Below are 25,051 nucleotides of genomic sequence, written 5' to 3'. Positions count from 1 at the left end.
ATGATCTGGTCCTTGGACAAACTATTCACAATGCAGTAGCTCTAAATAAACCTAATTTCTCAGAATCATTAACTACTTTCCCTGAATATATAAAAACATGAAAGAGGAGCTTCTAAGTTGAGCTTTCTAATGCTCACAGTTTGAAATGGTTCAGAATGGTTGGTAACGTGTTTGAGATCTAACTCAGTTCTCTTCTACAGAAGTAGTAGGCACCTCTGGTGAATCACAAGGATTGCCCCAGTTCAAGCTTCACTCAATCTGCTCATCAAATCTAAATCAGCTCCACCAATTAAAACAAATTTCAAGATTTGTTTCATAATAACTATCTTACAATTAAGTTATAAGTCACACTGCCCAAGTTCTGAAGCAAAGAGAAAACAAAGTCAGTCAGGAGCTATGCTCATGGTATAAAGCTTACAAGAAATGAAAAAAACAACAAACATGAACTATATAGCTAACATCTTGGGTCCAATGTTCAACGATGCTATCACAACTGTTCTGTCGGTCTGACAGCTGAACCAATTTCTATGTTGAGAAAATACACCGGCAAACTACCATTTCTCTGTACAATACATACAAGTCTCATATAAACTCCTCCTCACAGGAAACACTGATTTTATATTAAATTGTCTTTTTCAAAACAATTTTGCATCAAATTACAATAAATTACAAGTCACTGTTGTACACCTTAAATTGCTTAAAGCAGTATTTAGATGTTTATACAGAGAATGATAGTAATGTACAAAAGCACTTCAATAAGAATTTGATGATCAATGTTTAAAGTAAAAAGAGTTTTTATAACCAAGCTGTACGGACATTAGGGGACTTAGGTCTTAGCAACAGGCCACTGGATGTGTCAAAAGCTGATTGCTCACTCTTACAACTGAGATCACTGGTAGCACTGGATGTCCTGGAAGCCCCTCCTGAAAATATATAAAGAATAAGAAATGATTTGAATTATTTAAACTAAATATATAAATCATCATCTAATAAACTTCCTCTCCTATCCTGAAGCCCAGAACAAAATTTTCTTCCCTGTCTCACAGGTGTTTTTAATAGTCTAATTTGATTCTCAACCAGGAATGTATTTCTGAATTCCCCGTGGAACTTAAAAATATAGTAACAAACATGCCCAAACTCTATATTAGGGCATTTTGATTCAATAGATTTGGGGTGGGAATAAATGTTTTTAAAAGCTTCTCAAAGGATTCAAGTGGGAAAAAAAATCTCTATGTATAACCATTTACACATTTATTCAACAAATAATTTACTGCTTTCAAGGTATAATACTAAGTGTGAGTAACTGGAATAAGACCCTTTCTTAGTCATGAACTCTGCCAAGGAAATGATGCTTGAAGGATGAGTGAATGGAATTACTAGTCATTTGAGTGTTTAAGATTACAAGTGGTTCCAACTTTCTCTTAGCATTAGCTTCTACAGACTTTATAGTTTTTGTTTTTTTTTTTTGCGGTACGCGGGCCTCTCACTGTTGTGGCCTCTCCCGTTGCGGAGCACAGGCTCCGGACGCGCAGGCTCAGCGGCTATGGCTCACGGGCCCAGCCGCTCCACGGCATGTGGGATCTTCTCGGACCAGGGCACGAACCCGTGCCCCCTGCATCGGCAGGCAGACTCTCAACCACTGCGCCACCAGGGAAGCCCCAGACTTTATAGTTTTGAACATATACACGAATTAACAGCACAGACTTCTGTAAGGAAAAAGGTCTGGCCTTTCCATGCGTCACACACCCTAGCACTCAGTGGTCACTCCCACCTGCGTTCTCTGGGACACACTACCAGCCAGGCATGTAACGGATCATATATTAAGCATTAAGAGGGATTAATCTGATGACTACAGATTGCTGATTCTTCTTTTAGTTGCCAATGAGGAAGAAAAAGCACATATTAGGGCTGGAATATACTACTAAAAATTCTTAACTGGCTAAAGAGAATGTTTCAGCAACTTTTAAATAGCATATCTGTTCATTTCTTCCTTAAATAAACATATTGAAAGTAAAAGTCTCTCCTCCATTATCTAAGAGATAACTGATATTTTCAATTGTTTTTTTCTCCTGGTTTCCTTCCTATGCTGCCATTATACACTGTAAATGAAACCTGAAATTAATGAAGTAACACAAATAAAACAAAGCATGCCAGTGAAAAACAGATTGCATTCCAGAAGTCAGCATTTTAAAACTCTATCATAAGAACCGAAGTTATATGTTTTTAAAAGGACAAAAGACACGAACAAGTACAAAATAATTTTGAGTATGCTTACTTAACGGGCTGTACTGGCCAAGAGTGGACCTCACTCGTCTGGAGGTCGGGGATGAGCTGAGATAACCCATGTTGCGGTGATAGTCCATCAGCTGTTCTGAGCGTTTCATACCAACTGTTGGTTTCACAGCTTCAAGCCGTTTCAGTAAAGCCTTCATTTAAAGACAACCAATTTAAAAGCCAACGTCAGATAAATAGCAATAGTTTTTAAAAAAGGCGAATACTTTCTAGAACTTGAAATTCACAAAATAAAGTAGAAAAGACTTTAAGTCACTGTGAAAAAATATTTCAAATAATGTCCTTTCAGGAAAATCTAAGGGTTTTCACCTATCTTATGGCTAACCAAAACCGCTATGATTTTAACAACCAACTGTAGGCATATCTCTCTTCTTTGTCGGGTTACAATCTTAGAAAAGGTGCTGTAAGCTGAAATACATTAAACCTGATTTTCTCATAGAAATGACATGATGTGAGCAATAATGCTAAGAGCCCAGTGTTCAACCCTAGAAATGACTGTGAACATATCTAAGCTACTATTATAAGTTCTATCTATATATGCGCACAGAGTAGTGACTGTCAACCTGTTTACTTTACAGTGGTGCCTCAGGGCTCCTAGGACGTTGAGGAAAGGCCAATGGGCCGGCCTCTCAGGTCTCCCACTCCTAATTTCTACCGACCCAACTATGCTTTCTGTATTGTCTGTTTTCTATATTGAAGATTCTGCATAAAATTGTTTGGGAAAAAAAAGTTTTTGCTCTTAAGAAGTTTGAAATCAACTACTATAGAACATAAAGCTTTTTAAAGATTGTATAAACCAACTAGCCAAGGCAAGACAGTATCCAGTAGCATGGTATGTGCATTAATACGATTCTGTAACAGAGGCTAATGTGTAATGTCCCTAATTTTATTCATAATCCTTCCTTCACAAATCAGAAGGTGAAAGAGTTTCTTTTGTTTGATTTTCACAGGCTTCGGTGAGAAAGGAATGTTTAAATAGACCAAATGGATTGGGGAATTGATCCATGGTTGTGTTTTATTATCTTCTTTATTGACTTAAACTTTCTCTGTAGCAAGTTGATCTTTATTTGAAAAGAGAATGCTGTCCTGCACTAAAATTCACATTATTAAGTTAGCCTCATGAGTTTAGTCATAGGACAAGTCTTCTCTGGACAATCTTTTTTCCTTCTCCCTCAGCTTAGTTTTTTCTTTGCATTGTGGTATAATCCACATAAGATTTACCATTCTAACCATTTTTAAGCCTACAGTTCACCACCACCAACTGTCTCCAGAACTTGTTCTCAACTGTTATCAGCCCCCTCCCGCCCTGCTATTCTGAGGCTCCATTATCAGTGTTCCTGCGCGATTCTAGAGAAGCCAGAATATTCAGGGAAGAGCTATCGAGGAAAGGAGAGCAAGGGTTGTAGAGTGAAAGGAGCTTGCAGACGAAGAACGGCAGAGGCGCAGGACACAGGAAGCAGCAGCCGGACCCACCCAGAGGACTCAGCCTGCCAGCTCATCTTCCTGCATGAAATGCCCGTCTTCAGTTCTGAGCCTTCAAAAGCTAGAAAAGAGCCAACTCCTCAGTGAAGTCTTACACAATTAGAGTAACCGTTCTCTTTGCTGAGTTCAGAGTCAGGATTTATCTGTGGTTCCACCTGACTATGAAGTCTACGGTCTTTCCATCATAACATGCTGTCTTTCTCTCTTTGTAGACAGAGAACCTGTACAATTTAGGTGCCAGGACCTACCAACTAATATATCTCCTCTACCTGCAGTTTATAACTGAGTAAGAAACTTGCTGGGTATCACATCATCAATGTTATTTTACTGGGTAGAGAACCATTCGCTGTTTTATCTGATTACCCTATTAACTACCCATTGAGCTGTGCACGGTGGGATGGACAGCACAGAAAACTTGGTATTTTCAGTTACCTACTAATTTTGTTTTCTTGCTGGTAGAACTCTCAATGTTTATTAGATAAACTGCTAATTCCCTAAATTTATTCATTTGGTTGTATGTATATTTTTCTTTTACAAACTTTAAGAAAATTGCAATGCTTATTTATCAGATATAAGACATATAAAGTAATGTGATCAAAATCGATTTTGAAATAAGTTAACAATAAGGCAAAAAGTAAACCCATTCTGTAATGCTGATATGTCACTTATCAAGTTTACATGCAGAAACCTGGGGAAATAAGAGAGCAATGATTTGGTTCAGCCATCCAAATCACACGGAACCGTGCCATGTATCTGTGTGCGATATGAACACAAGCTCAGCAAAAGCTAAAGGAGTGATTTCAGATACAAACAGCTCTTACTTGTAGAAACAATATTGATAAAAATATGAAGGATTACAGTAGAAACCCTAAAATCAAAAGTATATACATTTCAATCTAGTCATCAATTTACAACTCTTGAGTAAGACTTAAAAATGATAGGTCAAAATACTGTAACACTAGTAATTGAGTGATAAAAAAATATAAGTTTTCTAGTCAGAAAGACCTGGATTTAAACCTTTGCTCTGCCATTGATTGTGTGACCTTGGTCAAATGACTTAATAGTGATATTAACAATGAAATAAAACTCAAAGAGCCAGTTTAGGGTAGTAAGTGAGATAATACATATAAAATGCTCAGAACAGTGCCTGGCATATAGTAAGGACTTATTAAATATTAATTGCTATCCTTAATACTGCTTTGATTATTTTTTGTTGTTTGACACACTCTAGTATTACCTTCATAGCTCAGTTATATTAAATGACAGGGCAGTATTTTATATTTTTTCTTATATCCATTCCAGTTTCTTACATAGCTCATAGCAGACATTAAACAAATATCTGTTTAATGGATTGAAAAATGTAAGAATGGTTACTTATATTCCCATTTATGGTTTACAAAATCTTAGAACTGCTACTCAAATCAGATTCTAATAATGAATCTGAACAGTTTGTTCAAATATATCTGTTCTATCTAGGAGGTATCATTCTTTTTCGAAAGAAAATTAACCCAGCCTGAATCCTGTCTGCTGAGGTAGAAAGGTTAAAACAAATGAATGGACAAACAGTGAGTTAATGATTTCTGCAGCTGTTGGCAGAGGAGGGTTGCTTTATTGTTTCTAAAGTGAAAAAGCAAAGACCCTGAAGGACATTAAAGAGTGACAAGTGTCCTACAGTCTGGGACAATCAGGACTGTTCTACATATCTGTCTATAGCTGGAGTCGTATTCAGTTATCATTAGCTTGTTTTCTTCTATGGAAGGAGATAATAGACATTAAGCAGAGGAGGAAAACCAGAGTGAGTGAACTGTAAATTATTTCAAGACCTTGGAACAAAGGTACTGACTAACCCACAGGTAATACTCATACTTGGTATGAGATTTGCTATAAACCTTCATCTTTGTGACAACATATCACTCTCTCTGTAATAGTTTTCACATCTATCTAAAATTACCTCCCTAAACCAGCAGACAAAGAACAGAAGAGGGAGGAAGGATTTTATTGCTCATTTAATGTTTTTAAGACTGGTTTGAATTTTATAAATTTACATTGGGTTGGCCAAAAAGTTCATTGGGGTTTTTCTGTAAGATGTTACAAAAGCCCGAACAAACTTTTTGGCTAACCCCATACATGCATTACTTTTACTTTAAAAATAATATTTTAACACAGTACCTCCTGAGTGGAAAGATCATGGTTTACTTTATTCAATTACTCCTCTCCCCACCCCCTTTTCACAGCTCAGGAAACTGACATACATACATCTAAGAGCATGAAATAGCCTCATTACTTTTAGAGTAAGGTGAAACTATAAAGTAAGTATTCTCACTGACCCCTTCTCCTTCTGCTAAGGTTATTCTTGCACTCTTTCATAAAAACAATTCATATTATGTCCAAATGAATATAAAGAGACATAGTTTAACAAGAATATTTCAAAATTCATGAATTAAAAAATTTGTTCCCTTTTGAAATAATGAAGTTCTAATATAATTGAGTCTATATGTAGCAAGCACGCCCTCTACTGGATAGAGGGCTCTCCTTTTCTACCTCTTCTGCACAGCACTACTTTGTCTCAAGTCTAACAGCCTCTGGATTACTAAGGAACTAATTTGAGAGTCCTGGAACAGAACTGCTTTAGTCATCATGCCTGTTAGCCATCTGAACTGGCCTCTGTGAACACGTCTGTACCCATGCATGTGTGTTTTGACTACGAACAGTTTAGCAAACAGGTTAAAAAGTATATCATCGGGCTTCCCTGGTGGTGCAGTGGTTGAGAGTCCGCCTGCCGATGCAGGGGAAACGGGTTCGTGCCCCGGTCTGGGAAGATCCCACATGCCACGGAGCGGCTGGGCCCGTGAGCCATGGCCGCTGGGTCTGTGCGTCCGGAGCCTGTGCTCCGCAATGGGAGAGGCCACAAAAGTGAGAGGCCCACATACCACAAAAAAAAAAAAAAAAAAAAAAAAAAAAAAAGTATATCATCTCACACTGATGGAACTATTAGAGCCAATGTGGCTCTAAATAAGGATTTGGTAGGTGGCTGCTTATATAATAAATACACAAAAAGTGATGGTTTACAAAAGTAACCAATTAGAAAATGTAATGAAAAATTTCATGGCAATAGCATAAAAATATATAGTTTAAAAAAAAACTATAGGGCTTCCCTGGTGGCGCAGTGGTTGAGAGCCCGCCTGCGGATGCAGGGGACACAGGTTCGTGCCCCGGTCCAGGAGGATCCCACATGCCGCGGAGTGGCTGGGCCCGTGACCCATGGCCACTGAGCCTGCGCGTCTGGAGCCTGTGCTCCGCAGTGGGAGAGGCCACAACGGTGAGAGGCCCGCGTACCGCAAAAAAAAAAACAACTATAAAACCTTACTAAGGTAGAGTATAAGAAGGCTTGAGTAAATGGAAAGACATACCATATTTCTAGACGGGAAGGTAGTATTTTAAGAGTGCCAAACACTCTGCAATTAAAATGTAAAGTCAACACAATTCCAACAAAAATTTAATAAAAATATGTTTTATAAAGAAAAAAACCAGTTAGTATGAAGAATAAATGCAAAGGAATAGCCAAGAAAAAATTTTAAAAGGTATAGAATTAGTTTTATTTTGGTATAGACGATGAAGAGTTAAGCATAAATCTGGAAGATAACTTTTCCTTACAATAACGTAATAATATTTTATAATAAATTATGTTTATTTTCCTGTTTAGCTTTAAGCTACTTTTTCCACTTTTTATGAATTAAGCTTTTGTTTCAGAGCTGCACTGCCCAAAGCCACAAGCCACATGTAGCTACAGAGCATTTAAAACGTGGCTAGTCCAAATTGAGATGTGCTCTGAGTATAAAATATACAACAGATTTCAAAGACTTAGTACCAAAAAAAGGTAAAATATCAATTTTTTATATTGATTACATGTTAAAATGTAATATGTTTGATTTAGTCAGTTAAAATATTATAGCAGAATAATCTCACCTGTTTCTTTGACCGTTCTAACGTGGCTACTAGAAAAATTTAAATTATACATGTGGTTCACATTATATTCTACTGTCCTAGAGTATAACAAATAAGACCTTACTATGAAATGGAGAAAAATATGCTCACATTTACATATTACTAAGCATACAAAGTAAAAAGAATACAATAGTGGTAATTTTCCACTGTTTATTAAAACAGCTGAGATGTACAACTGATATGGGGGATGATAAAAGCTGTAAACAGAAGCTGCTTAACGGTTTTCATCCCGTTCATACTAGTAAAGCCACTAGACAGTATGGCTTCAGCTTCTCAAAAGTAAACCCAAGTTCCTCAAAAAGATAAACACAGAATTACCATATGACCCAGCAATTCCACTCTTAGGTATGCACCCAAAGGAACGGAAAGCAGGGACCTGAACAGATACTTGTAGTCAGTGTTCCGTGCAGCATTACTCACAATAGCCAAAATGTGGAAACAACCCAAGTGTCCACCATCAGGTGAATGGGGAATCAAAATGCGGCACATACATAGATGGAGTATTATTCAGCCACAAAAAGGAATGAAGCTCTGATACAGGCTACAACATGGATGAACCTCGAAAACATGCTAAGTGAAATAAGCCAGACACAAAATGACAAATATTCTATTATTCCACTTATATGAAATATCTAGAATAGGCACATTTAGAGATAAAAGGTAGATTAGAGGTTACCAAGGGCTGAGGAGAAGGGAGAGCAGAGTGTTATTGTTTGGTGCAGAGTTTCTGTATGGAGTGATCAGAAAAGTTTTGGAAATAAGTAGTAGTGACGGTTGCCCAATACTGTGAATGTAATTCATGCCACTGAATCAATCACTTAAGAACAAAATGGCCAATTTTATGTTACATATATTTTACTACAACTTATGAATTGTACACTTTAAATGAGTATGGTATGTGAATTATAGCTCAAAAAAGCTGTTTAAAAAAAGTAACCCCAAAGCTAGGTGACCGGGACATGATTCTGCCACCTGCTCGCTGTGTAAGCTTGAGGAAGTCCCTGCGCCCTCCTCGGTGTCTCATTTTCTCCTTCACAACAACAGTAACTGTGTCGTTACGTTGCTACGAGGATTAAATGACCTAAAATCGTAAAACAGTGTGCACTATGCAACTGCTTGTGAAATAAACAAAACAGACTCCAGAGCCATGTGGGAGAGCTAAAATAAGGTAAAACCAGATGTTCGTGACACACACTAATTCCAAAGTTTCTTAAATCATGAATGAATCTTGAAACTGCCAGTGACATGCAAGAAGTTATCATGTAGCTCACTACCCACCAACCTCACTTCAACTTGTTTTGCTGTTACCTACTTCCTGCCACATTCTGCATGACTCTCCTGAAGGGCCCAAGAGTTTACTATTTTTGTAAATATACCAACCCAGCTGGCCAACTCCTGGTGGTAGTCATGGTAACAAAGAAATTCACAAGAGTTGTTACTCTTGCAAGTTCAGGTTAAGTACATAGTTAAATAGAACTGTACTGATGATGAAACATAATCAGGGTGAATTTTGCGAATTAGTCTCGTAGTTTTAATAATAGCTTTACCAATTATTTTAGCTCCGAATGTACGTGCTCATTAAGGGTCTAATTTTAGTTTAAGATGCTACCTGGGTTTAAAATCTTGGCTTAGCCACTTCCTTACCAGCTCCTTGTCCATGGGTTAATTATTTAACCCTTTTAGGTCTCAATTATTCCATTTGTAAGATGTGGATAAAAATAAAGTACCTAACTGAAAGAATTATTGTCAGGATTCAATAAGCTAATATTTAGAAGACACTTAGAACAATGCCCAGCATTAAAGAGCTCAATAAATATCAGCAATTACTATGAATTGCATTTTATAAAGAAAATGATATGCTATGAATAAATAGTTTTTAATGTAAAGATTTTCAACAGTTTCCATATATATTCCTTAGGACATCAAAGGGTACTTATATGGTTTGTAACAATCAATGTCTTTCATACATTCAAGCAGCAGGGCAACAAATTTGACCTCTCTGAGAATGTATTTATTATTTAAAATAAATGATACATAAATTATTTTAGCTTTCGAGGATAAAATGAAGTGAAATAGATTTAGCTCTCCAGAAGAGATATGTATCTCACGTTTGGACACCATTTCCTGTACTACTATAGTGATTTCACAGATATAGTCAAATAAATAATGGAGCTTTCAGTATTTTCATTTAATATTCCCTTAAAATATAGTTTCTTGGATAAAAAAAGCACACATTGTACCTTCCAGGCTCATAGCTCATCATGTATTTCAGGCCATACATATCTATTCCTACTTTAATATAAGTAAGTTAGAAAATTTCACTGTATTGGGTTTCCTGAAAGTTGGACTAACAAATCAGTACAAATGCATTTTCTTTGATGACTAAAAAAATCTCAGTTACTTACCAAATTTTCTCTTTCAATCCTCTGTTGTTCCCTCTGTCTGTTGAGAGCACTGTGATATAACTTAGGGGGAGGACCAGTCGATCTTCTTGGAATCGTACTTTTGCTTCCTGGTTTTTCAGCCTGTCTCGACAGTTCTTTCAAAAGCCTCTGATTTTCCCGATCAATCTGTCTCACCTCCTCTCTTGTGAAAGAGTAGTTTTTCCTAGGTGCTACTGAAGGCTGATCAAAGTGATGTTTTTCTGGTCCCTTTTTATCTAATTGCAGAAAAGCTACAGAAGTGAGCAAAAAAAGGGAAAATGGCTAAACAAAGTAGCACAGAAATATGATGGTATATGTTTTAGCTCCTATAAATGGAAACTACATTAATTCATGAAAAGGGATGTATGAAATAATGCCAGTGACATCCAGACTACAATTGGGTAGAAAAAAAATTCAGAGGCAGCTTAGAGTTTTATGCTCGTTGGGTTCTTTGGGAATAAAATGCTAACATAAAACCATGAAAATATTTTAATGAGAAATGTTCATGGCACTGGTTGTACACTGCCGGTATAATTTATGGGAAATGCCTTTGTCACATTCATTTTATGTTCTCCTAAGGCAGTTTAAAAGTTAGAAACCTCTGGTGGAGTGCACTGACACAATCCTTAGTTGAGATGGTTTTTGTTGGGTGGAGGGTATACTTCAAAAAATAAAATGTCCTCAGCAATGCAGACAATGGCCAGAAAATGGCAAAAGCAAACCCAGAATATTCTGAAACCTTCAACTTAACCTGAAAATATTTTATTACACAAGATTTATGACCTTAATATTGGCATTAAAACAAATACTTGTATCATAAAAGTCAAACTTTTATTCCTGACTAAACAAAAGCCAAATAAATACATTATATAAAAGGAGTTTTTAACAAAGAAAAATATTTTCCATACTATGATTATCAAATGAAGCTTTTATCAACATGCTAAATTCTTAAATTTTCATTATCATAACAATTTTCAGTAAGTCACAATTATTACTAAACATTTGTCAGAAGTTTCTAAAAATATTAAGCTGGCTCAGTGTTTTGGCTTAAGTCTGTGCTAAAAATGAATACATTATATCAGATTAACAGAATGGTACATTTGTTTTGTTTTAACAATATTTTTTTAGAGTAACCATTATTTGTTTTTATTAGAGTGTAGCTTTATGTAAACTCTTCTACTTCCTTAGTATTTTATACTGTTAAAAGCACAGTGCTGTAAGGCAAAGAGGCATTTTAAACTCCATTTAAAAATGTGACTGGTGCAAAAAAGTTAAATCCTTTGAGCAAAGTCACAAAACCTGTAAATCTACTTCCCAAAGCTTAAACTGAACACTATCAAAGATTACAGAAACTTAAAAAAAAATGATTAACAGTGGTTTCCTGACAGGAAAAATTAGGAAATTAGTGGTTGGTAATTTGCTGAAAGCCATACCACACTAAAGACAAAACCTGAATAGGAACCCATTTAGAAAGATATATATGGGGTTCAAGATGGCGGAGTAGAAGGACGTGTGCTCACTCCCTCTTGCGATGAGAGCACCGGAATCACAACTGACTGCTGAACAATCATCGACAGAAAGACACTGGAACTCAACAAAAAAGATACCCCACATCCAAGGACAAAGGAGAAGTTGCAGTGAGACGGTAGGAGGGCCGCAATCGCAATCAAATCAAATCCCATAACCGCTGGGTGGGTGACTCACAAACTGGAGAACACTTATACCACAGAAGTCCACCCACTGGCGTGAAGATTCTGAGCCCCACGTCAGGCTTCCCAACCTGGGGGGTCCGGCAACGGGAGGAGGAATTCCCAGAGAATCAGACTTTGAAGCCTAGCAGGATTTGATTGCAGGACTTCAACAGGTCTGGGGGAAACAGAGACTCCACTCTTGGAGGGCACACACAAAGTAGTGTGCGCATCAGGACCCAGGGAGGAAGGAGCAGTGACCCCACTAGAGACTGAGCCAGACCTACCTGCTAGTGTTGGAGGGTCTCCTGCAGAGGCGGGGGTGGCTGTGGCTCACCACGGGGACAAGGACACGGGCAGCAGAAGTACTGGGAAGTACTCCTTGGCGTGAGCCCTCCCAGAGTCTGCCATTAGCCCCACCAAAGAGCCCATAGGCTCCAGTGCTGGGTCGCCTCAGGCCAAACAACCAACAGGGAGGGAACCCAGCCCCACCCATCAGCAGACAAACAGATTAAAGTTTTACTGAGCTCTGCCCACCAGAGCAACACCCAGCTCTACCCACCACCAGTCCCTCCCATCAGGAAACTTACACAAGCCTCTTAGATAGCCTCACCCACCAGATGGCAGACAGCAGAAGCAAGAAGAACTACAATCCTGCAGCCTGTGGAACGAAAACCACATTCATAGAAAGACAGACAAAGTGAAAAGGCAGAGGGCTATGTACCAGATGAAGAAACAAGAGAAAATCCCAGAAAATCAACTAAATGAAGTGATAGGCAACTTTCCAGAAAAAGGATTCAGAATAATGATAGTGAAGATGATCCAGGACCTCAGAAAAAGAATGGAGGCACAGATCAAGAAGATGCAAGAAATGTTTAACAAAGACCCAGAAGAATTAAAGAACAAACACCTAGAAGAATTAAAGAACGAACAAACACAGATGAACAATACAATAACTGAAATGAAAAATACACTAGAAGGAATCAATAGCAGAATAACAAATGCTGGAGAGGGTGTGGAGAAAAGGGAACCCTCTTGCACTGTTGGTGGGAATGTAAATTGATACAGCGACTATGGAGAACAGTACGGAGGTTCCTTAAAAAACTACACACAGAAGTACCATATGACCCAGCAATCCCACTACTGGGCATATACCCTGAGAAAACCATAATTCAAAAAGACACATGCACCTTACTGTTCAATGCAGCACTATTTACAATAGCCAGGTCATGGAAGCAACCTAAATGCCCTCTGACAGAGGAATGGATAAAGAAGATATGGTATGTATATACAATGGAATATTACTCAGCCATAAAAAGGAAAGAAATCGGGTCACTTGTAGAGACGTGGATGGACCTAGAGACTGTCATACAGAGTGAAGTAAGTCAGAAAGAGAAAAACAAGTATCATATATTAATGCATATATGTGGAATCTAGAAAAATGGTACAGATGAACCAGTCTTCAAGGCAGAAATAGACACAGATGTAGAGAACAAACGTATGGACACCAAGGGGGGAAAGTGGGGGTCGTGGGGGGAATGAATTGGGAGATTGGGATTGACATGTATACACTGATGTGTATAAAGTGGATGACTAATAAGAACCTGCTGCATAAAAAATAAATAAAATAAAAACATATATTTGTACTACATATAATTGAAGTATCTTCTTCCAAGAAATATCCATTTTGTAGAATTTAATAAGGTTTCTTGATTAATTTAGCCATTTATGAGAGCCTTTAAAATTAAATTCTAGAGGGAATTAAAAGTAAGCTATTTTCCTAATATCATTTAAAAAAAGGTTTTAAAAATAAAAGGCAATAGTTAAAAAATAAAATAAAGGAAGAATTTCAGTCTAATTCATTTAAAAAGATAGCATTCTAACTCTCCTTGATGGAGAAGTATATGTTGGATGTTATTTACTGACACCAGGTATCACTAGCACATTTTTCTAAAGTGGCTGCTATGTGCTTTAGTACATGGCAACCTTCAATATATAATCCATTGTCTTTCCAATTAAGATCTAAAAAAAGTTAACTTGAATAAACTTTCAGGGATACAAACATATTTATATAAATATGTACATATTTAAAGTCACACATTTAAGAAATATTGCTTTTTCCTAATTTTCTTTCATGAAACAATTTTGCTCAAACTCTTTACAGTATTTCAATACGTCCATCATAGCTAGAGCCACTTCTTGACTCATCTAACACCATTTACTGGAAGTACCAGCTTAACTTGCACCTAAGCTAACTGAGATAACGACAGCATTTAAAAATTTTATGTGTAATGTTATTAATGGAAAATTTATCCCAAGCCATATTAGGTCCTTATTCACATAATATTAGTTCTTAAAAAAAATCCACCCTGTAGGCATATTCATGATCCCTATTTAAAAAAATCAATATTTGCTTTTTAAAATGATTTTTAAAGGTTAAAAAAAAATCCAGCTCTTATAATTGAGAGGTGACAATTCAAGGAATAATAACTAAGTTTACTGAACTTCTTTGTCTTCTTTATGAACATCTTGTCAGATGAGAACTTCTGTGACATTCTTCCGGTCTCCTTGCTTTGCATCTCGGCAGGCCTGTGATGGCGTGGACCAACACAATATAGCCCAAGGCTCGGCAAAAACGGAGACAGACAGAGGCCGCCCCCCGCCCCCTTGCTGGCTGGCCCAGGGGCCCAAGCACAAGGATCCCAGCATCCTGAAAGTATCAATGGTTTATTTTACCACAATAATAAGACAGGATAGAAAGAGATGAACTGAAAAAAGGAATTGAGGGGCTTCCCTAATGGCGCAGTGGTTAAGAATCCTCCTGCCAATGGAGGGGACACGGGTTCGAGCCCTGGTCCGGGAAGATCCCACATGCCATGGAGCAACTAAGCCCGTGAGCCACAACTAATGAGCCCGCGCGACACAACTACTGAAGCCCGCGAGCCACAATTACTGAAGCCCGCGTGCCTAGAGCCTGTGCTCCACAACAAGAGAAGCCACCGCAATGAGAAGCCCACGCACCACAACAGAGAGTAGCCCCCGCTCGCCGCAACTAGAGAAAGCCTGCGTGCAGCAACAAAGACCCAATGCAGCCAAAAATAAATACATTAATTAATTAATTTAAAAAAATGGAATTGGTCATTTTTCAAGCAAAATTTAGAGAGAATATGAGTCAGGACTTTTGGGGTTCAAAAGTATAACTACTACTTCAGCTTCCTAGTCTCTCCCAGCAGAAGATTTTCAAAGTACTCGAGCTATAACCGAGGAACCACGCCCGAGGAGCCACAGCTGCACCTGGACTGGATTTAAACCCTGGAACTCCAGATTGGAGGGATGTTTGGAAAGGGGGAACATACTTTTGCACTGGGGAGGAATGTAAATCAATGTATGGCCAGAGACTGGACAGAAGAGGTTTTGAAACATGTCCATGTTATTTGACACTCCTCCCATTAAGAAGGAGGGTCTATGCCCTGGGAAGGTTTATAACCATTTAAACCAATAGAACATGGAAGAAATGATGCTATGGGACTTCCGAGGCTAGGTCATAAAAGGTGATGAGGTTTGTGCCTTGTTTCCTGGAACACTGTCCTTGGAGCCCTGAGCCAGCTGGGCTGAGGCTGCGGTATGTAAAGAAGCCAGGCCACGGGGAGAGGCCACACGTGGGTCCTCCGCTCAGCAGTTCTGGTCTTCAAGTCACCCCAAGCCCAGATATCTGACGTGTGAGTAAACCAGCACTCAGATGATTCCAGACCCCCAGCTGTCAAGTCACTCCTGCCTTTGAGTCTCTCCATACCCTAAATGTTGGGGTAATTTGTTATGTAGCAACAGAAACCGATATTTCATCATTTAAAAATTTTTTGTGTGTGATAGACAAACAAAATACCCATGGTCAAGAGCAGTCTACAAGCAGATAGTTTATGCTTTTTTTTTTTTTTGGTCTGATTTGGTCTAACCCATTTCTTCCACAGTGATTATGGCTTTGTCAATTTGATCATCTAGTTCTGCTTTGCTTTTATTATACATTTTAAATCAATGGCTATTAAATCCTTTTAGTATATTTGGTCAGTTTATTAATGTAAAACACTCTTCTTTGTCCCTTTCAGTTATTTTCACATCCTGAATTCTATTTTGTGTACTACTAAGATTGATATTTCTATTTTCTCCTTGTTACCTGTTTGGCATATCAAAGCCTTTATTTTCATTCCTCCTATACTATTTTAAATATCTTTGCAGGTTGGATTTGATTTTTAAAAATTTTAACCCCCTGTGATATTATCTTCTGATAAAACCATTTATTATATTGTTTGATCTCTTTTCTCACAATTTTATTTCTTTAAAAAATGCTCTTTTGGTTATTCTTTTTTCCCCATTTTTCCCCCTTTTGGAAGACTATGATAAATTTTTTTTTCTCTAATAGACTACAAATGCTATATTCTAATTCCATTCTTCTAGAATAGAAGTTCTTAAACTTCTTGGTCTCAGGACCCTTTCATTACATCTAAAGATTATTGGGGACCCCAAAGAATGTTTATGTGGGTTACATCTATCAATATTTATCATGTTAGAAATTAAAAGGAAAAAAATTTAAAGATATTTATTAATTCATCTGAAAATAACAATAAACCAGTGATATTTTTATCACTGGTTTACATTTTTATAAAATGTGAACATCACATTTTTATAAAAAAGTTTAGTGAGAAGAGTAGCAGAGTTGAACATTTCTGCAAATATTTTAATGCCTGCCTTAATAGAAGACAGCTGGATTCTCATAGCTGCTTCTGCACTCACTCTGTTGTGCTGTCATCGTCATGTAGCCCCTGGAAAACTCCACACGTGACAGGAGAGAGTGAAAAGCAAATCATGCCTTCGCTTTATGAGTGAAAATAGTTCTGTCCTGGCAGATCCTCTCTAAAATCGTTGAGCTTGCTCTTTTAACACTGTTTCAGGCATTAGGTTCTTCACGTGAGTCTGGTGCCTCTGTTGATTTGAACTTTTCTCAAACCTTCGGTATTATCTGGTGGTGGGCCGAGGGTATCTGAGATTTCCTGCCTGCCTATCTGAACCCTGTCTGCTGCAGCCTGTCAGCAAAGACAAACAACGTGCCGCCAAAGGATGTGCCAGCAGCCACTAGTCCCAGCGTGGGCATCCTCTTTCTTACCGAGGGCAACAGGGTCTGTATCTTCCCCCTGAATACCGTACTGTTTCATTTCCTCCTATGTTGCTATCAGTTTAGCAATAGGTCTGACAGGTTTCTCTGCTCATCAATGCTTCCTTATCCCATTTCTTTCTCTTATATTAGTTTTTCTTCCCAGGATACACCCTCTAATAATGTATCTAATTATTTCCTACAGAATCTAGGTGGTAAAATCTGAAGTGGTGCATTTCTAAACCATCTCTGTTTCGCCCTCCAGATTCTTCTAAACTGACCTCATTTTACCGTTACAAAGGATGAAAGGTACTTTAAAATCTAGTCCTGTCAACTTCACTGCTCTCCAAACAGGAGCCATTCATGCCGTAAGCCAATGCCTAACTTTGGTTTCCTCCACTACTCCACTTTTTAATGCCCTCTCTGCCTATTCAGGGATAAACAGCCCAAGGCCAAAGAACTAATTCCAATCATACCCTTTCGACATTTGTACAGAAAAGGCTGCGGATGGGAGTGGGAAATCCCCCCGAAGTAAGATGTCTAGTAATTCTAGTCTCCACTGACTTTCCCTTCTCACATTCTCACAGAACCCCAGAACCCTGAATTTAGAATGGACCTTAGCAACCTATATCAACTACCCCCATCTTACAAATGAAGAAATTGGGGCACAGAAAAGTTACTGCTTGTCTATGTTCATGTGTGACACCCAGAAGCCTAAAAGTTTCTTTTTTTTTAAAGTCTTTATTGAATTTATTACAGTATTGCTTCTGTTTTATTTATTTTTTTAATTAATTTATTTTTGGCTGCGTTGGGTCTTTGTTGCTGTGCACGGGCTTTCTCTAGTTGCAGCGAGCAGGGGCTACTCTTCGTTGCGGTGCGCGGGCCTCTCATTGCGGTGGCTTCTCTTGTGTGGAGCATGGGCTCTAGGCGCGCGGGCTTCAGTAGTTGTGGCATGTGGGCTCAGTAGTTGTGGCTCGTGGGCTCTAGAGCGCAGGTTCACTAGTTGTGGCGCAAGGGCTTAGTTGCTCCGCAGCATGTGGGATCTTCCGGGACCAGGGCTCGAACCTGTGCCCCCGGAATTGGCAGGTGGATTCTTAAACACTGCACTACCAGGGAAGTCCCTATGTTTTGGTGTTTTTGGCCCCGAGGCATGTGGGATCTTAGCTCCCTGACCAGGGATCAAACCCACACCCCCTGCACTGGAAGGAGAAGTCTTAACCACTGGACCACCAGGGAAGCCCCAGCCTAAAAGGTTCTGATTCCGCTTTCAGAATTTTCTTCACCCCTCTCTGTGAGTATTCAAGTTCAACACTGTTTCATTGTTCCATGGCCTATAATTGGGACACTTGATTTTATGTTCTTTTATTATTAACTTTTCTTTCACAGGTTTAATACTTTTTGGTTTGAACTCGCAAACTTATTAACAAAACATTTTTAAACCAATAAATAATGTTAACACTGTTAGCTAATAGAGGCATCCCTATCTAAAGTCTCGCCCAATATTTGTTGTAATAGCTTGCAAAATATTTACCTCAGAATTCACTATCTGAACGAATGAAGTGTTTTACTGTAGCTGTACTTGAGCTAGTGAGAACGTTTAAACCGAGAGGATGCAGAGCAGGCTGTGTTCCTACTCGGATGGGATCACAGGTCCTGCTCATACTTTTTAAAATGTGTTATGCATTATCACTATCCTCTTCCTCTCATTAAGTGAACTTAACTTCCCAGGAAGTGGAAAAGGCTGTGAAGAAATTAGGTGAGCCAAGGAGGCCTAAAAGGCCCACAGAGTGGGGTAAATATTGGAAGTAATAAGGCGTATTGAGATATGAGTGCAGAGGGGCATAGCTTGGCCATGCACACATCGCATCTCACATGTCCGTGGAAACTGGACATGTGAAAACTTAATGAAAGAAATGAAGAAAACTTAATGAAAATATTCTTGGATCTGAAAAGCTTCACTGGGTAAACCGAGAATGAAAAATAATCTGAAAAATCTGAAGAAATACCTTATGCAATAGACTAATCTCCATAATTAGTATTTAAAATACTTTACTACTATAAAGAATCTTTGGTGGGTTATTACTGACTCCAGTAACAGATGTATCAACGGGCAAAACGCTGCTTTGTTCCTGTGCCTGTAGAAGCCCTGAATACCGCCTACTGGCAGGTCACTGCGATCAGGGCTCCCTATGGTGCAGCAGTATGAATAAAGCTTTCCTTTTACATTTTAGCTCAGTTTCCCAGTTAAAACAGTGTTTCACTGTTTCAATTATATTTGGGAAACGGATAAGGGATTTGGGGTGGATTAACATTTTTCCAACTTAAAAATATATAGGCCTTCTGTATCTAAAAAGTTCCAGCAATGGATTAGATAAGAGTTGTGAGGGATACCCCTTAATTATTTTCAATGGAACCAGGTAGTTTTTTTAATGTCTTGATACTCAGACTAGGGTCCTTGAATCAGCAGCACCGGTATCACCATTGGGCTGGCTAGAAATGTAGCTCCTTGGATTCCACTCAAGATTAACTGAACCTGAATCTGCATTTTAACAGGATCCCCAAGTGATTTGTATGTATATTGAAGTTTGAGAAGCTCTGGCTTATTGGATAAAGCTGGCTGCCCAATTAGCATATATTCCTACTGTTGGGGTTCTGGGCAGGTCACCGCCAAATATGCCCAAGTGCCATATTGATGATTTTGAATTAAAGTTACTTAAGAAAAAGCTGGTGCAAGAAGGACACTTTGACCCTCCCGTCTCCCTGAAAACAAGAACTGAATCTCTCAATGTGAAAGGTGCCCTCCCTGTACCAGGAGGGAGAGAGCCAACCTTATCACCAGTGATAGGGAACTGGGGACCAAGAAGGACGTATAAACGAGCCTTGTCCTTCTTTGCTGATATACTACTCCAAGCCCAATCCCTGGTAAGATTCTTCACTAATTAAAAACCCAAACCTGGGCTTCCCCGGTGGCGCAGTGGTTGAGGGTCCGCCTGCCGATGCACGGGACGCGGGTTCGTGCCCCGGTCCGGGAAGATCCCACATGCCGCGGAGCGGCTGGGCCCGTGAGCCATGGCCGCTGAGCCTGCGCGTCCGGAGCCTGTGCTCCGCAACGGGAGAGGCCACAGCGGTGAGAGGCCCGCGTACCGCAAAAAAAAAAAAAAGAAAAAAATTAGAGAGATTCCCTAGAGAAGAATACTAATCAAATATATTAAAGATTGTAACGCAGACAGAGGCACAGACTTATTCTGTGTATTTCAGATGGCAAACCTAAGGCTAATGGGTAACTGTTACAAAATCAAATTTCAGTGAAACATGACAAACACTTCCTGACCATCAGAGCTGTGAACAACAGAAGAGCTCTCACAGTCCTTCAGTTAATAAATACTGTCTATTATGTGCCAATACTTGGTAGATTTGGGGATTCCATCAAGGAATAAGATGCTGCCCTCATGTTGCTTACACTAATTCCAGAGTCTCACGGAAGGAAATATGTTTTTGTGACAGAGAGGCAGGGGTGGGGTACGCAGCTTCTACACAGAATGTTCAGAAAGAGTATCCCTGAGAAGGTGACATAGAAGCTGCGACCCTAGAAACAGACTGAAGTAGCCTCTACAAAGAGAAGGGCCAACGGCAAGTGCAAAATGCCTCATGAATGCAATTCTGAGAACAGTAAGGAAGGAGTGTGGCTGGACCAAGAGGTAATGAGAGAGACAGAGGAAAGGAGATGTAGGCAAGTATCCATGTGACGGACAGCAATGAATCATTCATCACTCTTAACCGCATATTAGACCAAGAGCATCAGAATCTCATGGCAGAGCCTAGGCATCAGTATTTAGCAGTTTGTTTTGATAATTTAACAGTTCTCCAGGTGATGCTAATGTACTGCCTCGGGTGAAAATCACTGATTTAAGTCTGTTAGCCTATGATAAGGAATTTGGATTTAACCTAAGAGTAAGCCCACTGAAGAGTTAAGAAGGAAACTAGTAGGATTGATTTATTTTTTAAAAGATCACTCTTGGTTGTTAGGGGAAGAAGGAGAGCGGCAAGAATAGAAAACTCAATCCTGAAAGTTTTAAGATACTGAATGAGTATTTATCAGGAAAGATATATTGAGTAGAGGCTTAACCACTAGATAGTAATAGCCAATGCCACAAATCTGATTTTTCAGACACACTGAACAATCAATAGGTACGATCAGAGCAAAGAAAAACTATAAAAGAGGGAACATTCACAAGTGTAAACTGCTCCAAAATACACTTTATCAATCTATGAGACTCATTTGACTAAACAGGGGATTTATTTATGCCCTTACATTACCACCATATGTAAATTATGTAGCTGAAGATTTATTCTTTCAAGTAACATTTCAGACAAACGAAGACAGTGAGTCCTATTTACAACTTAAAAATTTTATCTCCAACTGCCCTAAAACCTAACCAGCAAGCTCAATATTTTTACAGTTTTATATTAACTAGTCAAAGAGAAAGTTCAAAGTTGCTTTTACTTCACCTGGAATAGATTGTTCCTTTCAAACTAAATAATGGGTAATACTACATTGAGACAAATACAGCAACCAGGATTATCCTAATTCTAAAATACTTCTATCTTAAAGCAACTAAAACTTGAATTATGCTATTTTATCAACTCGGTAATTATTTTCAAGTAATGCTCTTTAGCCTTTAATTTAAAATCTGAATAGTTTCCCACAGTTTACTTTAAGTTCTCTAATTTGTCAGCATTCTTGCCACTTTCCCTGAAACAGGTCAGGTTATTTTAACCTTAGTGCTGCTGCCTTTCTCAAAGAAGAAAGTGAAATATATCTTACGCCTGTGTCTCTACCAAACGTGGGAAAACATCTGGCTCCCCTTCTCTTGTTTACTTTATCCATCTGGTCTCCCCAGGCATTTTGAGTTTGTCAGGCACTAAACAGAATCAGTATGAAGTAGTTTCTAGTCCTAGCTGAGTAGCTTTGCAGTAATAGAAACAATGATATTCCAGATATTCTTAAATGGAATATTGGGTAAAGTTATGATAATATCAATGATCCCAAACAATAAAACGGACCTACTAGAAAAATCAAGGCAAATTCATATCATTTAATATTTAAGCTCAATATAATATTAAGTTTAATATTTAAATTCAATACAGTTTTTAAAATTACCTTTTAAAAGATGATTCAGGTCCATTGTGTCATGTAAGACTTCTTGCTTGTATCTGTGGTCTAAATTGGAATCCAACACTGCCGACGTTGAGGCAAGACTGGCCTCGTGTTTTTCTTTCCCTTTTTTGGCTGATTTCAAAGACTTTGAATTATTTTTAAAATCCTCGGCATTTTCATATACTTCTTGACTCACGTTCTCTTGCCTTTTAACCTTCATTTTTTGATCGTTTGATGCACCCAGTTCAAAAGACTGAACAGGGCTGATGTCCGGAGTCGATAAAGGAGTGACATCTGTCACAGTATCTTCCGATTCCTCAGTGTAGTCACCGACTTTTGGTTTAGTACTTGAAGTTTGTGCTCCTGTTGATTTTTCTCCCAGTTTATATTTCTGTTTTGGTGGCAAGTGGGTTACACCAGAGAGACGCTTCTTTAATGATGGAGATGAATCAGATAAACAGACATCGGACCCGGTATTTGAACAGTCTGTATCAGAATTTGAAGACGAGGAGGACAGAGAGGAAGAGGAGGAAGAGGAATTACTTCTGGAATACTTTTTACTTATGCTTTTCTTCAAGTTATTAGATGGTTTAGCTGACTTTGACCTGACATGATGCTTTTTCTCATCATCACTGCTTTCCTCTCCATCTGTAGAGTTATCACGTTCGCCTTCTTTTACAATTTTGGGAATGCTACTTGGGATGGGCAAGTGTATTTTATGTTCTGTAGCATCACACAATTTTGATCGTGAAGAAGTGGTCAAGGACAAAGAACTCCTAGCTTGTATATTATCATTTTCTGTGGGGAGTTCTTCTGGAGGAATTTTCTCATTTCTTTCAGTTCCCTTCTCAGTAAGATCATTTTTCCTTCTTTGTATTCCAAATTTCAAGCTTACATTTTCCGTATCTTTATCTATTCTCTCTTCAGCGTCATCATTTTGCTTCTCAAAAACTGAGTTACTTTCACATTTCTCTGCTTCTTCAAAGTCACTGTCAAAGAAAGAATGGTCCACTTCACCTTCTGATATATCTCCAAACCGATCCATGACGGCAAACATATATCTGAAAAGAGGGAAAGTGTAACCATCAGATGAAAGAGTAATTTCCAAATACTTTTCATTTTTATACAGTAATTGCAAATTTTCCAAAACTGAGAAGTTTGGGTAATAGATAAAGAGAAACATGAAAAAACCAAAAAAAAAAAACCACCACCAAAAAACCAATAACTCAGACTTCCCTGGTGGCACAGTGGTTAAGAATCCACCTGCCAATGCAGGGGACACGGGTTCGATCCCTGGTCTGGGAAGATCCCACATGCCGCGGAGCAACTAAGCCCGTGTGCCACAACTACTGAGCCTGCGCTCTAGAGACCATGAGCCACAACTACTGAAGCCCGCTTGCCACAAGTACTGAGCCTGCACTCTAGAGGCCGTGCGCCACAACTACTGAAGCCAGCGTGCCTAGAGCCCGTGCTCCGCAACAAGAGAAGTCACAGCATTGAGAAGCCTGCGCATCACAATGAAGAGTAGCCCCCACTCGCTGCAACTAGAGAAAGCCCATGTGCAGCAATGAAGACCCAATGCAGCCCAAAATAAATAAATTTATTTAAAAAAACCCCAATAACTCAGTGAAATGATAATGGGGCTACAGGGATAATATCAAGTAGCACCAATGATCTGAACAGTAAGTCAGTCTAATAGTTTGGTTCACAAGAAAATAATAAGAGATCATCAGGCATATCACAAACATGGATACCTAGACTGAACTCCAAGGAAAACCTGAATTCTATAAATTAAGTACAGTTAGAATTTAGAATAAGAAAGGATGGTGTTAAAACCTCTTCAGATCAGCCTAGCCAGCCCAAACACACATCACTCTGGTAGAAATAGTTCAATGGGGATTAACAAACTTCCCTGTTTCAGTACTTGTCTTTGTCCTATTCTGTTCCTTCACTGCCCTCACTAGGGGAGCAGCAGGAGATAACTCCTATTAAAAGTAAAAGCTCCCTTTGTCCCTTCTTAAAGAGGAACAAAACCTCTAAGACACATGTATACACAGTACAGGGAGCTCGGAGGAAAAACTTCCGAATATTTAATCACTTATTGTTACATAACCACAATAAAAAGGGGAAAGTATGCATGTCTCACTGTGCTAAAGGGAGTCCAGCGTAAGAGAGATTTAGTATCTACTGAGATAGTAGGCTTCTAAAATGGAAAAATTAAGGCATATTATTTAGACACATGGAGTTAAATATTAGAAATGGATTAAAAAGTTCAAAGCAATTGCTGCTAACGTGGTGCCGGGACCACTATTTTGGTTATAAATCTTAAACTGTTAGTTGACCTGTAAATTTATACATGTACTACTAAAGTAAAAAATCAAAATTGATTTTAAAGTATTTTAATACTTCATGCAATTGGGATTAAACTGGAAACGTCAGTATAAAGTCATATTTTCCTTTCTCTCTTATTACAGGGGTCTACGCAGCAGTGTCACAGTATCTGTCACTAATAATCTAGAATTCAGAGTTTGACCTCTCTAATACTATTCTCCACTAAAAGCACCCCCCAAAACCAAGATCCTTTGGAAGGCAGTTGATTCCATTTCTGGAGGTAAAGACAAACAATAAGCCCAGAGTAGTGGTAATAAAACAAAGGATTCAGTTTAAAGGGGCTTCCATTGTCCAAGCTGGAATCCTGCACTGAAGAACAAAAAAACACAAAATACACTTAAAAATAAAAAAGGAATTCTGTGGAAAGCCATTAGTTGATAATGATATTCAAAAGAGGCAAATAACATGAGCTATGTCAAGGGAAAGGTATATACAAAATTCCAATAATAGTAATATGTAGCCAACA

General features: G+C 38.6%; 1 protein-coding gene across 2 annotated transcripts; it reads right to left on the bottom strand.

Annotated features, from left to right (window-relative positions):
* Nucleotides 1-787: 787 nt before the first annotated feature.
* On the bottom strand, nt 788-23,251 carry CFAP97 (cilia and flagella associated protein 97; the record flags this gene model as incomplete). Of its 2 annotated transcripts, none has more annotated exons than XM_079726607.1 (4): nt 788-923; nt 2,276-2,426; nt 10,185-10,453; nt 22,198-23,251. In XM_079726607.1, the coding sequence occupies 4 exons, from the start codon at nt 23,249-23,251 to the stop codon at nt 796-798; spliced, it is 1,602 nt and encodes a 533-aa protein (XP_079582733.1). The 2 variants fall into 2 exon arrangements, with proteins under 2 accessions (XP_079582733.1, XP_079582734.1); XM_079726608.1 differs by having other exon boundaries at nt 796-920; nt 22,198-23,239.
* Between the last annotated feature and the right edge of the window lie 1,800 nt (nt 23,252-25,051).

Source organism: Hyperoodon ampullatus (assembly GCF_949752795.1).
Source record: "Hyperoodon ampullatus genome assembly, chromosome: 20".
Taxonomy (NCBI): Eukaryota; Metazoa; Chordata; class Mammalia; order Artiodactyla; family Ziphiidae; genus Hyperoodon; species Hyperoodon ampullatus.
The sequence above is the reverse complement of the archived record's forward strand: the minus strand, read 5'-3'. Positions and strand labels throughout refer to the sequence as shown.